General features: G+C 35.5%; 1 protein-coding gene across 1 annotated transcript in view; it reads left to right on the top strand.

Moving 5' to 3' along the window:
* Positions 1-5,420: 5,420 nt before the first annotated feature.
* LOC101901100 (homeobox protein vnd) overlaps positions 5,421-13,879 on the top strand; it is a 69,107-nt gene continuing 60,648 nt past the window's right edge. The window contains exon 1 of the mRNA XM_011296270.3: positions 5,421-5,823. Coding sequence (XP_011294572.1) covers positions 5,585-5,823 — 239 coding nt within the window. The 5' untranslated portion in view covers positions 5,421-5,584. The remainder of the gene's footprint in view (positions 5,824-13,879) is intronic.

Genomic DNA, 13,879 nt, shown 5'->3' with positions numbered 1-13,879 from the left:
ATAGAATTGGAAATAAATGTTCAATTTTCTTTAAATTTTAGAGACCACAATATTTTTCAGCATTAAATAAATTGGGATGCATCAAAAAAAAAAAAAAAAAAAAGAGCCAGTCTTGCTAAATACGAGAGAAGAGCGACCATCGACTCCTATAGCGGACCATACCATCACCATGGCCGACGCTTGAGTTCGGCTGACCTCTTTGGCAAGTAAACACGATAATTTTGTTTGTTTACAAACTGCCGGACAACGAATTCGGAGAAAACCAAATTCGGTAGTTCACCACTTTCGTCCAAGCGAAGCAACTCTTTAGCTCTTTTTTGAGTCTATTTTCTTTCTGTTGCGGTGTAAGTTCTTCCACTTTTTGGAATTTCAATGGCTTTACCCCGCGCTTATTTTTCAACATTTTCCAAAGGGAATATTGCGATATCTTCAGCTCACGTGCCATTTTCGACCACTGCGACGCGGGTTTCGATCAAGTCGCTTCTTTACTTTTCGAACCATTTCTGCTGATGTTGTTGTTTTCTTCCGTCCACTTCATTGACATCGGGCTACGCTACCGGGCGATGGTACGAGACACGAGCTATGGTACGAGACACAAAAGATTTATTCACATTTAAATGCTGGAGTGCTCTAACGATAGCCATGGTTTTAATGGTTCAATTATTTTCCAGCCAAATATAAAGAAATCACACTATCACGCTTGAATTCCATCACGAATAACTTTTTTTCTGGAAAATTCCCACCAAAATTTTTTGTACGCTTGTAAAAAATATAATGAGCTGATTGCAGTTTTTTCATTTCACCCTGTATATTATATCTTTAAAGAGTCTTTCATAGTCGTCTACAATTAAAATACTCTTCAATGGGTAGAAGAGCCTTCATGGGTCTTCAGTAGAAAGACATTTCTTTATGGTTATTTTATATATAGAAGACACTTCATAGGCTTCTACGATTAGAAGAGTATTTATTTATAGATAAAAGACTTTCAATATGTCTCATTATAGAAGACCTTTCTTCGATGTTTAAGAGACCTCTCTCAGATTTAAAAGGCTCCTCCTAGGTTTTCTATAGATTGAGGAAATTTCAAAGGCTTCTTTCATAATACAAAGGCCTACAAAGCCTTTATACTGATAGAAAATATTTCCGATAGAATTCACAGAAATAAACCCTTCGTCAGTGTTTTATGGACAGAACACTCTTAATTTTTCTCCTTCTTATGAAAGTCATTTCCTATAACTTTTACGGAGGGAAGATCTATAACAGGTCTTCCATGGTCAAGGGTCCTTAACTCATAAAAGATTTTTCCGCTCCCCTATGACAGTTCATCATAGGTCTACACAAAACCCTTTAAAGGACTTCCATGGATAAATGTATAGAATGCACCATATGCCTTTAGTAATTAAAAGGTCGTCTAGGTCTTAATAGGTCTTCTAGGTACATAACATCTTTCGTAGGTTCCCAATATACAAAAAATATATTAGACGACAACACATCTTGAGAATAATATTATGAAAATAGTTTGTCTTATTAAAAGGGATTGAGAAAAACTTATGGAGAAAAAACTTTTGTTTAAAAACTGAAAAATCGCGCGAATTTAGGATTGAGTTTCCGGATTTAGTACTAAAGGTAAGGATGAATTTTTCGTAAAGATTATTATTCAATCAATTTCATTTCAATTTCAGGAAACAGGAACCTCCATGGACAATTTTATACATCATGGATTGTCATCTATCAAATCTTCTAAAATACCAAATTTTAAACAATTATGTGGGCAAATGTGACTAGGATTATTAAAATACCGAATATCGATGGGTATCGTTATACGTGATATAGGGAAACGTGGAACGTTATATGTGTGGTGTAGAAAAACGTAAAACTAAATTTTCAATGTTCTGCCACAGGACTAGAAACCATTATGAACGTCAAATACCAATTGTTAGACAAATCCGTGGAAAAATGTGGCAAAAATAATGAAAATATCGAATATCGTAAGTTACCGTCATATGGGGCTATACCAAATACAATATTTTGTCACACGAGCTATAAACCATTATGACCTAAAAAAAAAAAAAACAAGTAAAAAAGCTGTAAGTTCGGCCGGGTCGAACTTTTAATACCCTCCATCATTAGGTACAAATTTGGCAATTTCCAAAATAAATAAATAAATAAATAAAATCCGTAAAAATTCTGTTAAAATCTTAAAAATACCGAATGCCTATACGACGACGTAGACCTGCTTAGGCATCTTTTGTCATAAATTATTACAATATTTAAATGCGAAACTTGAAGAAAAATATTTTTATAATGTAGCTAAAATCATCAAAATACCGAATATAGGGGGTACCGTTATATGGGGGCTATAAGAAGACGTGGACCTGCACAGGCAATTATCTGGCATGGGCTGAAGTATCCATTACGAACTTCAAATACCAAATTTGGAACGATTCCGGTAAAATAATTTCGCTAAAATCATCAAAATACCGAATATCGGGGGTACCGTTATATGGGGGCTATATGAAGACGTGGACCTACATGGCTCATTTTTTGACTTAGGATGTAGAATCCATTACGAACTTCAAATACCAAATTTTAAACGATTCCGATAAATAATGTCGCTAAAATCATCAAAATACCGAATATCGGGGGTACCGTTAGATGGGGGCTATATGAAGACGTGGATCTGCACGGATAATTTTCTGTCTTAGGCTGTAGTATCCATTATGAACTTCAAATGCCAAATTTGAAACGATTCCGGTGAATAATGTCGCTAAAATCATCAAAATACCGAATATCGGGAAGTACCGTTATATGGGGGCTATATGATAACTTGGACCTACATGGCCCATTTACGAACTTAACCTGCCTACTGGCAAAATATACATGTGTGCAAAATTTTAGCCTTCTGTCTCAACTTGTTCGAAAGATAGCGTGATTACAACAGACAGACGGCCAGACAGACAGACAGACGGACATGGCTAAATCGTCTTAGAATTTTACGCAGATCAAGAATATATATACTTTGTTGGGTCTGACATGAGTATATCGAGGAGTTACAAACGGAATGACAAAATTAATTAATTAAGTATGGTGGAGAGTATAAAAATTATCAAAATACCGAATATCGGGAGGTACCGTTATATGGGGGGCTATACCAAAACATGGACCTATGCATACAATGATTCGCCTCACAAGCTAGAACCTATTATGATCTACAGAGGCCAATTTTTATACAAATCCGTGAACAAATGTGGCAAAAATCATCAAAACACCGAATATAAGACACCGTTATATAAGTGCTATACAAAATCGTGGACCTATACATAAAATACATTTCGCCGTCGGAGCTAAAACCCATTATGACCTACAAATACCAATTTTCAGACAAATTCGTGATAAAATGTGACAAAAACTTTCAAAATACCGAATATCGAGAGGTACCGTTATATGGGGGCTATACTAAATCGAGAACCTATACATGCAATGTTTCGCCACCGGTTCTAAAACCCATTATGATCAACAATTACCAATTTATAGACAAATCCGTGAAAAAATGTGCCAAAAATAATCAAAATACCGAAGATGGGGAGGTACTGTACCAGGACCCATTATGACCTACAAATACCGATTTTCAGACAAATTCGTGAAAAAAATACCGAATATGACGAATATTTAGGGATGTTACAAACGCAATGACAAAGTTAATATAACCTCCTTTCCAAGGTAAAGGGTATACAAATATGCTTAAAATATTATTACTGTTGTAAGTTTACTCTACAATAACCAGTATAAACTTATAAATAAGAGTTTCATTTCGATTATTCTATACTTGCTACACAAGTATTATTTTTTCAAGATTTAAGTCCTTCGTTGGTCAGTTATGGATGAGTATATAGAATACCCTTCAAAGTTCTTCTTCAGATGGGACATTTTTCACATATATCTTCTAAGAGTATTTTTGTTAGGTATTCTATGGATTGAGTATTTCATGACCAAAGGTCCTTCATAAGAACTTCATGATGGCCTTCAAACATATTCTATGAATCGAAGACGCTTCATAGATAATTACTCCGCTAAAGTCAAATCGAACGCTATCTCTTTCACATTTAAATAATTTTCTACAATTTCCATTTCTCCCAATCGCCCTGCCAATCGAGATCAAATTCATATTGTTAACCCTTTTATCACTCATGGATGGATATTTCCCAAATACGATATCTCGCACTCTCGATTGTGTTTATTAGGAGCATTATTGTTGTCAATACAAACAAACAATGTCCAGATATCACCGTAAAAAGCAAACACACTGCCAAATGATGAAGAGGAGTACCAGCCAATGTAGAGGTGTTCGAACAAATAAATAGACATGCATGCATACATACAGACAAATGCGAATGGAACAATAAAATAAAACTAACAACAATATGCTACCAACACTAGCTGACACTTTGGTTTAAGTACACATCAACAACAACAACAACAGCAGCAGCACGGACATGGAGCTACAACAAATCGTGGTAGGGAAACAAAAACAATAACAATGACAGCTACAACAACAACAGCAACAACTACAATGGCAAGTACACCACTAGAAACACTTAAAGCAAATATGGAAAAATTGCTATCTCTGGCAACGTCGATATCGCCGATAAAGGTGCCCAAAACAGCGATTGGAGGGAGCCCCGGCCGTGGAGAGCGCAATCGAGTGCGCGTAATATATGATTTGGTGTTCACATTTTTAATACCTTTTTGACTTTAATAACTGATTGCAGGCTTTTAAAGTGAATTTTTGTTGCGCCCACTTTAGACGTGTGCGGAGAAATAGCGCGCTCCAGCAAAATAAACGGAAAAAACCGGGAACGGATCGAAACAAACGCCGGACGCTAATGTGTGTCAAAGTTAACCTAGAAAATTAGATGTCTAAATGATAGCGCTGGATCGCAAATAGAGGATTTTCAGATTATCATTTTCATTTTACCCCAATGAAAGGGTCTGGAGTACCAGCCGGAATTGTTAATACAATTAAGTCGCCGGTGACAAAACTCTTGTGGTGACAAATTTATTGGAGTTATTGAGAAATTTTATGACAGGTACTCTAGAAGCCACTACAGTGCCGCCGTGGTGGTAGAGCTTCTTCAAAGTTTATGTTCTTGTGCGTGAATGGTCTCATCGTCATAACAGCTGTCGATCAAGTCAAGCAGTTATATTATTTCTTTAAATAAACGAAATCACAACAACAGCAACAGCAACGGAATTAATTTAATTAACCAATTAGAGGATTAAAAACCCATTGCGAAAACGTAATCCCAGACGGGCGACCAAAGTGACGAGAATAAAATTGCCAGAAAAATAAATAAAAATAATAATTATTGCAAAAAAAAAAAAAAAATAATAATAATAATTAAAATAATATTAAAAGCAAATTGTGCCAAGTTTATTAAACAAATTGGAAAATAATTAGAAATCCATTAAATAAAATACAAAATAGTTTGAAGGCAATTTTCTGTGCAATTAAACACATCTTCCTTTCCAAATTTATTTTTTTTTCGTAACACCCAACAAAATTAACACCATTCAGTTCACTGATATGACGAATTATAATCCAAATAGCGGTTATTATGAGGATTATGGTTCCGGTTACTATGCGGCGGCATCGGCAAGCGGTGGCCCAGCCGTAACAACGCTGAACAACACTAACCTCTACCATCAGCAGCAACAGCATCAGCACCACCAACCGGAGCATGAGCAATTTCATCACCACCACAACCATCATCCGCAGGATTATTATATGCCACAGGATTATGAATACAATAAGAATGTTTATGAGTAAGTATGGGGATAATACGTAACAAGGAGCCTTAGGGCCACAATTGTATAATGTAGAATAAAAGGAAAAGGGTTATATTTTCATATTTTTGGTTGTTGTAAAATTATTTTTATTGGATAACAAAAAAAATCACACATTGCAATGACATTGGTATTGAAAAAAAAATGAATGCATTGGAATTGAAAACAATTGTGGTCATGTAAACCCTTTTGGGGTACAATTGAAGGATGAAAGGATTACAAACGTGTTTACATCAATAAATTGCATTGGAATTATAATTCGGTACTAGGTAAACCATAACATTTGTAAAAAAAATAGCCATAATACATATTTTTTTATTTTTTAAATTATTGTCATCAAGACCGACGGAATTAATTATTATTATACCCTCAGCCATATGGCTAGAGAGGGTAACAGGGTTGCCCATATTCAGCGGACCCATGACCCATTCCAATCGACGAGGCTTGTCCGCAGGCAACATTCTTTGCGTCAATTGCATTTTGTACGGGAACAAATGCACAGCAATGCGAATAATCCGTTGTAAAGTGGACCGAGCCATGCCCAACTGCTGAGAACGGCGTTTTTGGGATGTTCTTGGGGACCTCTCAACACTGGCTCGCACGGCAGCGATATTCTCGGCCGATCGCCTTGGTCGACTTTTATATGGCCTCTTCGGATTAGAAAGAGCCTTACCAGTCGAAAATTTTTCGTAGAAACGCTTAATGGTGTTCTTAGAAGGCGCACTTCTCACATTTTTTAATGTTTTAAAAGCACGTTGAGTTTTCACAATTCACTTCTTCTGTTGAATGTAAATTTCAACTATTTTAGAGCGCTCGCGTAGCGTGTATTGGTTCATGGTAAAAATCTGCTTGGACTGACGCGGTATGTCATTGAGCGATGTGACATCTCTGTCAAAAGTTATGGCGTTGCCAGATGGGTCCGTCGAATATGGGAAACCCTGTATATCAGTTGATACGGCCAAAACGTGACTCATCTAAATAACGGGTGTAGACCCTAGGTCTCTTTGGACCAAATCCGTTTCAGGACATTTGGAGTCGATCTAGCGATGTCCGTCCTTCCGTCCGTCTGCCTGTCTGCTTGTCTGGCTGGCAGGTGGACACGATAACTCTCGATGGGAGTCTCCGTTTTGGTCCAACCTTGGTACATCGTAATATTATTACCAAACTTAGATCGTGTCCGGAGATGGGCAATGTAGGTTCATTTCTTCTGGTACCTTCCCCACAAAAGGTCGAAATTTTCAAAAAAAAAAAATATTTTTACTGCACAAAAAGAAAAAGAATAATCCGATTTTGCTACAACTTTGCAAATCCTAACATTTGCATCTGTTCTATGTCAGGTGAGAAAATGAACAGTATCGGTCGACTCCATCAAGTACCTCCCCCACAAAAGGTCAATGTTTTGAATAATAATATCTCTCATAAAATGTGAAATAAAAGTCGAAGTCTTCGAATTACACACGTGACAAGAAGAAGGAATATATCGGTTCACTCCTGCTGGTACCTCACCACAAACCATTCAGACATGGCACATCTCAATATTTCTATCAATGCAAGATTTTTTATAAAGTTGGTAGATATTGGTCCATTCGTTTTTGGTACCTAACAAAGGGTCAAAGTTTTGACTAACGATCATTAAATTTGATAAAAGCATCAGTGTTTCTTTATATTTCACACATCCCAGCACAAGATCTGCTGTGAATACGGAATATAAAGGTCTACTCTTTCTAATACCTCCCCCACAAAAGGGTCAACAATTTTGAATATCCATGAAGCTCATAAAGCCATTCATACCTGGCACTTCTCCATATTTATATCAATACAAGGCACGCTATAAATATGGTAGAGAAATGACGATTCCTTCAGGTACCTCCCCCACAAAGGGTCAAAGTTTTAAATAACCAAAGCGATTATAAAATCCGAAATAAGCATCCGGTTCTCTTCATATTTCACACATCACAATATTTTTATTAACCCAAGGTCTGCTGTGAAGATGGAATATATAGGTCAACTCCTTCTTGTACCTCCCCCACAAAGGTTCAAAATATTGAATATCTATAAAACGCGAAATTTACATTCGATTCCATTCAGACATATTTCTATCAATACAAGACATGTTATAAAGATGGTAGAGATCGGACCATTCTATCTGATACGGCCCTCAAAGGATCAGAGTTTTAATAACCAAAACGATTATAAAATCGGAAATAAGCATCCGGTTCTCTTCATATTTCACACATCCCATTATTTCTACTAACACAAGATCTGATGTGAAGGTGGAATGTATCGGTCCACTCCTTCTAGTACCTACAAAAGCGTCAAAATTTTCAATATCCACGAAGCTCATAATACGCGAAATTAAAATCCGATTCCATTCTGACTTGGTACATCTCAATATTTCCATCAACACAAGATCTGTTAGAAAGATGTAGAGATTGAACCATTTCTTCTGGTACCTCCCCCACATAGGGTTCAAGATTTTGAAAAACAAAACGCTCAAAAAAAAGTGAAATAAGCATCCAACTCTCTTCAAATTTCACACACACAAACATTTTTGCTAAAACAAGATCCGTTGTGAAAATGATATATATATATATCTGCGAACCCCTTCTGGTATCTCAACCACAAAAGGGTCACAATTATCAATACTTTTATATGTCATAACTTGCGAAACAATTCAGCGATTCTTTACAACTTGCTATATCTAAATATTTCTCCCAATCAGAAACCTGCGATGAATATGGAATTTATGATTTCGCATTAAATTGAATATAAATATTCGATTTTCTTGAAATTTTAATAATTTTTCGGTCGACTTTATCTGGCACCTCTCGCACATTTTATCATTTTCTAAAAATTATCGTATATTTCATATAAAGTGAAGGAAATAAACAATAAAGTCCACACCTCTCACGACCCAATATTTATAACATATTTATTTATGTCCGATACGAAATGGACAATATTGGCCCTTTCCTTCGGAACTTACTCCATAGAGGGTCAACAATTTGAATAATCAAAACAGAAGTCAAAATACATTTAAAAAATCGAACATTGGCTGAGGATATACATCTGTCGGCTAAGCCGACTGATACCTTTTATTATTTTTTTTTTTAATTGATTTTTAAATTATTTCTGCTAAATTCCGTCGGTATTCAAGAAGCTAAATTGTACAATGTAAATGCTATCCCTCGTAACTTTTAGAAGGGTCTCAAATTAAAGAATGCATAGAACACCCTTCGTAGATCTTCCGTAATCCAACAACCTTTTGTATGTCCCCTGGGGATTGAGGACCTTCTTTGGTCGTTTATTGATGGAGTATATAGAATAGCCTCCAAAGTTTTTCTTCAGATGGAAATTATTTCACAGGTCTTTTGAAGATACGAGTAGAGGCTTTTCAAATTTCTTATAGGGAAAGAGGATCCTTAATGAGTCTTTGATGACAAAGGGCCCTCCATAAGAACTCCACGATGGCTTTATAACAGGGCTAGGCAGAGAAATTCAAAATTATTTTGTGATTGTATTTGTTTTGAAATAAAAAATAATTCAAGTATTTCTTTGCCTCTCTCTACACAGTGAGAAATATTTTGTTAGTGTTTTTTTAATTTTTATATTTATTTTCATATTCGTTGAAAAAAAGCCTTCGAGACGTGGACTTTTCAAAAAAAATATTTTTTGAAGAGCCTTCGAGATGTGGACTTTTTTAAGAGTATTTTTGGAAGAGCATGGATTTTTTAAGTTCGAGACGAGAAGTTTTAAAGGATATTTTTTGAATAGCCCTCAAGACGTGGTTTTAAAGGATATTGTTTGAAGAGTTTCAAGGCGTGGACTTTTTAAAGAATATTTTTTGAAGAGCTTCGAGACGTGAACTCTTTAAAGAATATTTTTCGAAGAGTCTTCGAAAACTTTTGTTCATAGAAATTCATATTTTGACTAAAAATAATCGCTCTTATATTTATACAATTAAATAAACTATGAATTATTTTGGAAGAGAATAAATACTACGAACGACTATTCACTATTGAACTGAAAATATTTTTTTATGAGCAAATCACACAAATAGTATATAACCATCTTTGTCATGCCTTTTTCTGAAATCAAAATTATATTTATGTACCCCAATATTTCTAACGGAGTACTCATAAAAATATCCGACAGCACTTCATGATCGAGTGCTCGAATAAAACTAAATATTTCACCAAAACCATTTTGACAGAAAATTCAAAACAATTTATTTTTTACAATTGTGGGATACTCTGTGCCTACCTCCGCTTTAAAACGTATTCTATGTATCGGGATCATTCATCGATGACTATGCTTTACTATATTCGAAATAACGGTATCTGTCTTTCTCTGCTGTAACTTTTAGAAGAAGGGTCTCGGATAAACATTTATGCCTCGTGAATCAAACTTTTGTATAAAAGATTTACTCAGTAGCTCACTCATCTCTGAAGGTAAGGGTAGAATTTTTCCATTTTGTTCCAAACTTTAGTGAAATTTTAATTTCCCAATCTCTGGCACTACAATAGAGATGATTTTAAAAAATCACACTGCAGCAATACATCGCATTCAGCAGTTCCACGTCGGTCTGTCACTCGTCATTCCTTGGCCTTAAAACTGTTGCAACAACGCAATAGCCCAATGAAAGGATTACAGATGTGTTTACATCAATCATTTAAGAATTATAATGCGGCATAATTCGATTTCTTATTTTTTTCTCCCTTTTTTATACCCTCCACCAAAAAAGGTATGGAGGGTATATTAACTTTGTCATTCCGTTTGTAACTCATCGAAATAATCATTTTAGACCCAACAAAGTATATATATTCTTGATCAGCGTAAAATTCTAAGACGATTTAGCCCTGTCCGTCCGTCTGTCCATCTGTCCGTCTGTCCGTCTGTTGTAATCACGCTACAGTCTAAACGAATTAAGATAGGAAGCTAAAATTTTGCACAGATCTCTCTTTTGTCTGCAGGCAGGTCAAGTTCGAAGATGGGCTATATCGGTCCACGATATCGTATAGCCCCCATATAACGGTACCCCCCGATATTCGGTATTTTGATGATTTTACCCACATTTTTCAACGGAATTGTCTGAAAATCCACACAAGGAGTTCCTTGTGAGTACTTTATACCTCGGCAGAGAATTGTCTATATAGGTCCACGATATCGTATAGCCCCCATATAACGGTACCCCACGATATTCGGTATTTTGATGATTTTACCCACATTTTTCAACGGAATTGTCTGAAAATCCACACAAGGAGTTCCTTATGGGTACTTTATACCTCGGAAGAGAATTATTTATATAGGTCCACAATATCGTATATCCCCCATATAACTGTAACCTCTGATATTCGGTATTTTGATGATATTAGCCACGCTTTTCAATGGAATTGTCTTAAAATCAACACAAGTAGTTCCTTGTGAGTACTTCACCCCCTGAGAGAGAATTGTCTATACAGGTCCACGATATCGTATATCCCCCATATAACGGTACCTCCCGATATTCGGTATTTTATGATTTGACCCACATTTTTCATCGGAATTGTCTGAAAATCCACACAAGGAGTTCCTTGTGGGTACTTTGTACCTCGGCAGAGAATTATCTATATAGATCCACGATATTGTATAGCCCTCATATAACGGTATTCGGTATTTTGATGTTTTTAGCCATATTTTTCAACGGAATAGTCACAAGGGGTTCTTTGTACACAAGGGGTTCTTTGTGAGCACTTTACCCACCGACAGAGAATTCTCTATATAGGTTAACGATAACGTATAGCTCCCATATAACGGTACCCCGCGATATTCGGTATTTTGATAATTTTAGCCACATTTTCCAATCGTATTGTCTGAAAATCCACACACGGAGTTCCTTGTGAGTACTTTACACGCAGACATAGATTTGTCTTTATAGGTCCACAATATCGTATATTCCCCCATATATCGGCACCTTCCTATATTAGATATTTTAAAGATTTTAAAAGAATTTTTATTGGATTTTATTTTTTTGAAAATTTTCTAATTCGTTCCAAATGGTGGAGGGTATTCAAAGTTCGGCCCGGCCGAACTTACTGCTTTTTTACTTGTTTTTAATAATTTTCTGTAATATACCGTCGGTACCCAAGAATTTTAATTGTTCATTATAAATTATGCACCCAGAATTTACACATCGAATTTTATCTATCAAAGCCTTTCATAAAAGGGTAGCAAGTGGAAGTTACATTGTCAACGAAAAATGTTGTTTAAAATTTTAGAATCGTTTCAACCGTTCGTGTTAGGCCTTTTAAGTGCTCAAAATGCAAAATCTGTTCAATGTTCCAAAAAAAAAAAAATTAACATATCTTCATATATCGTACTGAATTTTCAGACTTTTAAGGTTTTATATATTAAACTGTGCAACACAAAAAATAATCACGGGAAAAATTCAGCGGATTATGAAAGTAGAGGGTTTTGGAAGTTTACATCGAAAAGTTACCAAAATAAAGGATTAAGTAGGAAGAGGGGACAAGTACCCCACCCCACCTCTTCCAAAATGTTGAAAATGTTCGGTTTAAGATTTCTTGGAATCCGTACATTTAAGACACATAGCGTCTTCGGAAGTATGGCAGATAAAAATATGAACAAGTAAAAAAGCTGTAAGTTCGGCCGGGCCGAATTTTTAATAGCCTCCACCATTTGATACAAATTTGACAATTTCCAAAAAAAAAAAAATAATAAAATCCGTTAAAAATTCTGTTAAAATCTTAAAAATACCGAATGCTTATACGACGACATGGACCTGCATAGGCAACTTTTGTTATAAGTTTTTACAATATTTAAATGCGAAACTTGAAGAAAAATCTGTTAAAATCATCAAAATACCGAATATAGGGGGTACCGTTATATGGGAGCTATAAGAAGACATGGACCTGCACAGACAATTTTCTGGCATGGGCTGAAGTACCCATTACGAACTTCACATGCGAAATTTGAAACAATCCCGGTAAATAATGTCGCTAAAATCATCAAAATACCGAATATCGGGGGTACGGTATATGTGGGCTATACGAAGACGAGGCCTACATGACCCATTTTCTGTTTTATGCTGCAGTATCCATTACGAGCTTCAAATGCCAAATTTGAAACGATTCCGGTAAATAATGTCGCTAAAATCATCAAAATACCGAATATCGGGGTGTATGGTATATGGGGGCTATACGAAGACGTGGACCTACAGAGATTATTTTCTGTCTTAGGCTGTAGTATCCATTACGAACTTCAAATGCTAAATTTGAAACAATTCCGGTGAATAATGTCGCTGAAATCATCAAATACCGAATATCGGGATATGGGGGCTACATGATAACTTGGACCTACATGGCCCATTTACGAACTTAACCTGCCTACGAGCAAAATATACATGTGCGCAAAATTTTAGCTTTCTATCTCAATTTGTTCCAAAGATAGCGTGATTACAACAGACAGATAGTTAGACAGACGGAAATGGCTAAATCGATAATTATTATACCCTCCATAGTATGGTGGAGGGTATAAAAATGGAAAAATATTGCGTTTGACTTTGTTGCAGTTTTTTTTCACCCCATTTTATAAGTTCACTCTGAAACCAAATTGTAACTGCTTTAAAGCCATATGTTGATAGGTAGCCTGATCTACTGCAAATAAATTCTTCTGTTACGTGAGTTATACTAAATATGCATAGTGGTCTAGGGTATCATATAGTCGGCCTCGCCCGACTTTTGTCTTTTCTTACTGGGGTTTTCTTAAACTCAACAGAAACGCCATACTATATATACCTTATTTCATATATGACTATATAATTATAGTTGTAAAACTATATTTTCAAAATTTTGGGAAATGTCCAAAAGTATATTTTAATATGATAAAGATAAATGTTGAAAAAGTAACTTAAATTAATATTGAATATTTATTTTTAATTTTTAAGTCAAATTGACTTCAAATTATAGTCTTTGTCTATTTAAAATCAGTCACTCTCTAAAATTATATACTTGTAAAACCATCTACCCGAATTACT

The sequence above is a fragment of the Musca domestica genome, unplaced genomic scaffold (genome assembly GCF_030504385.1).
Source record: "Musca domestica strain aabys unplaced genomic scaffold, Musca_domestica.polishedcontigs.V.1.1 13, whole genome shotgun sequence".
NCBI lineage: Eukaryota > Metazoa > Arthropoda > Insecta > Diptera > Muscidae > Musca > Musca domestica.
The sequence above is the reverse complement of the archived record's forward strand: the minus strand, read 5'-3'. Positions and strand labels throughout refer to the sequence as shown.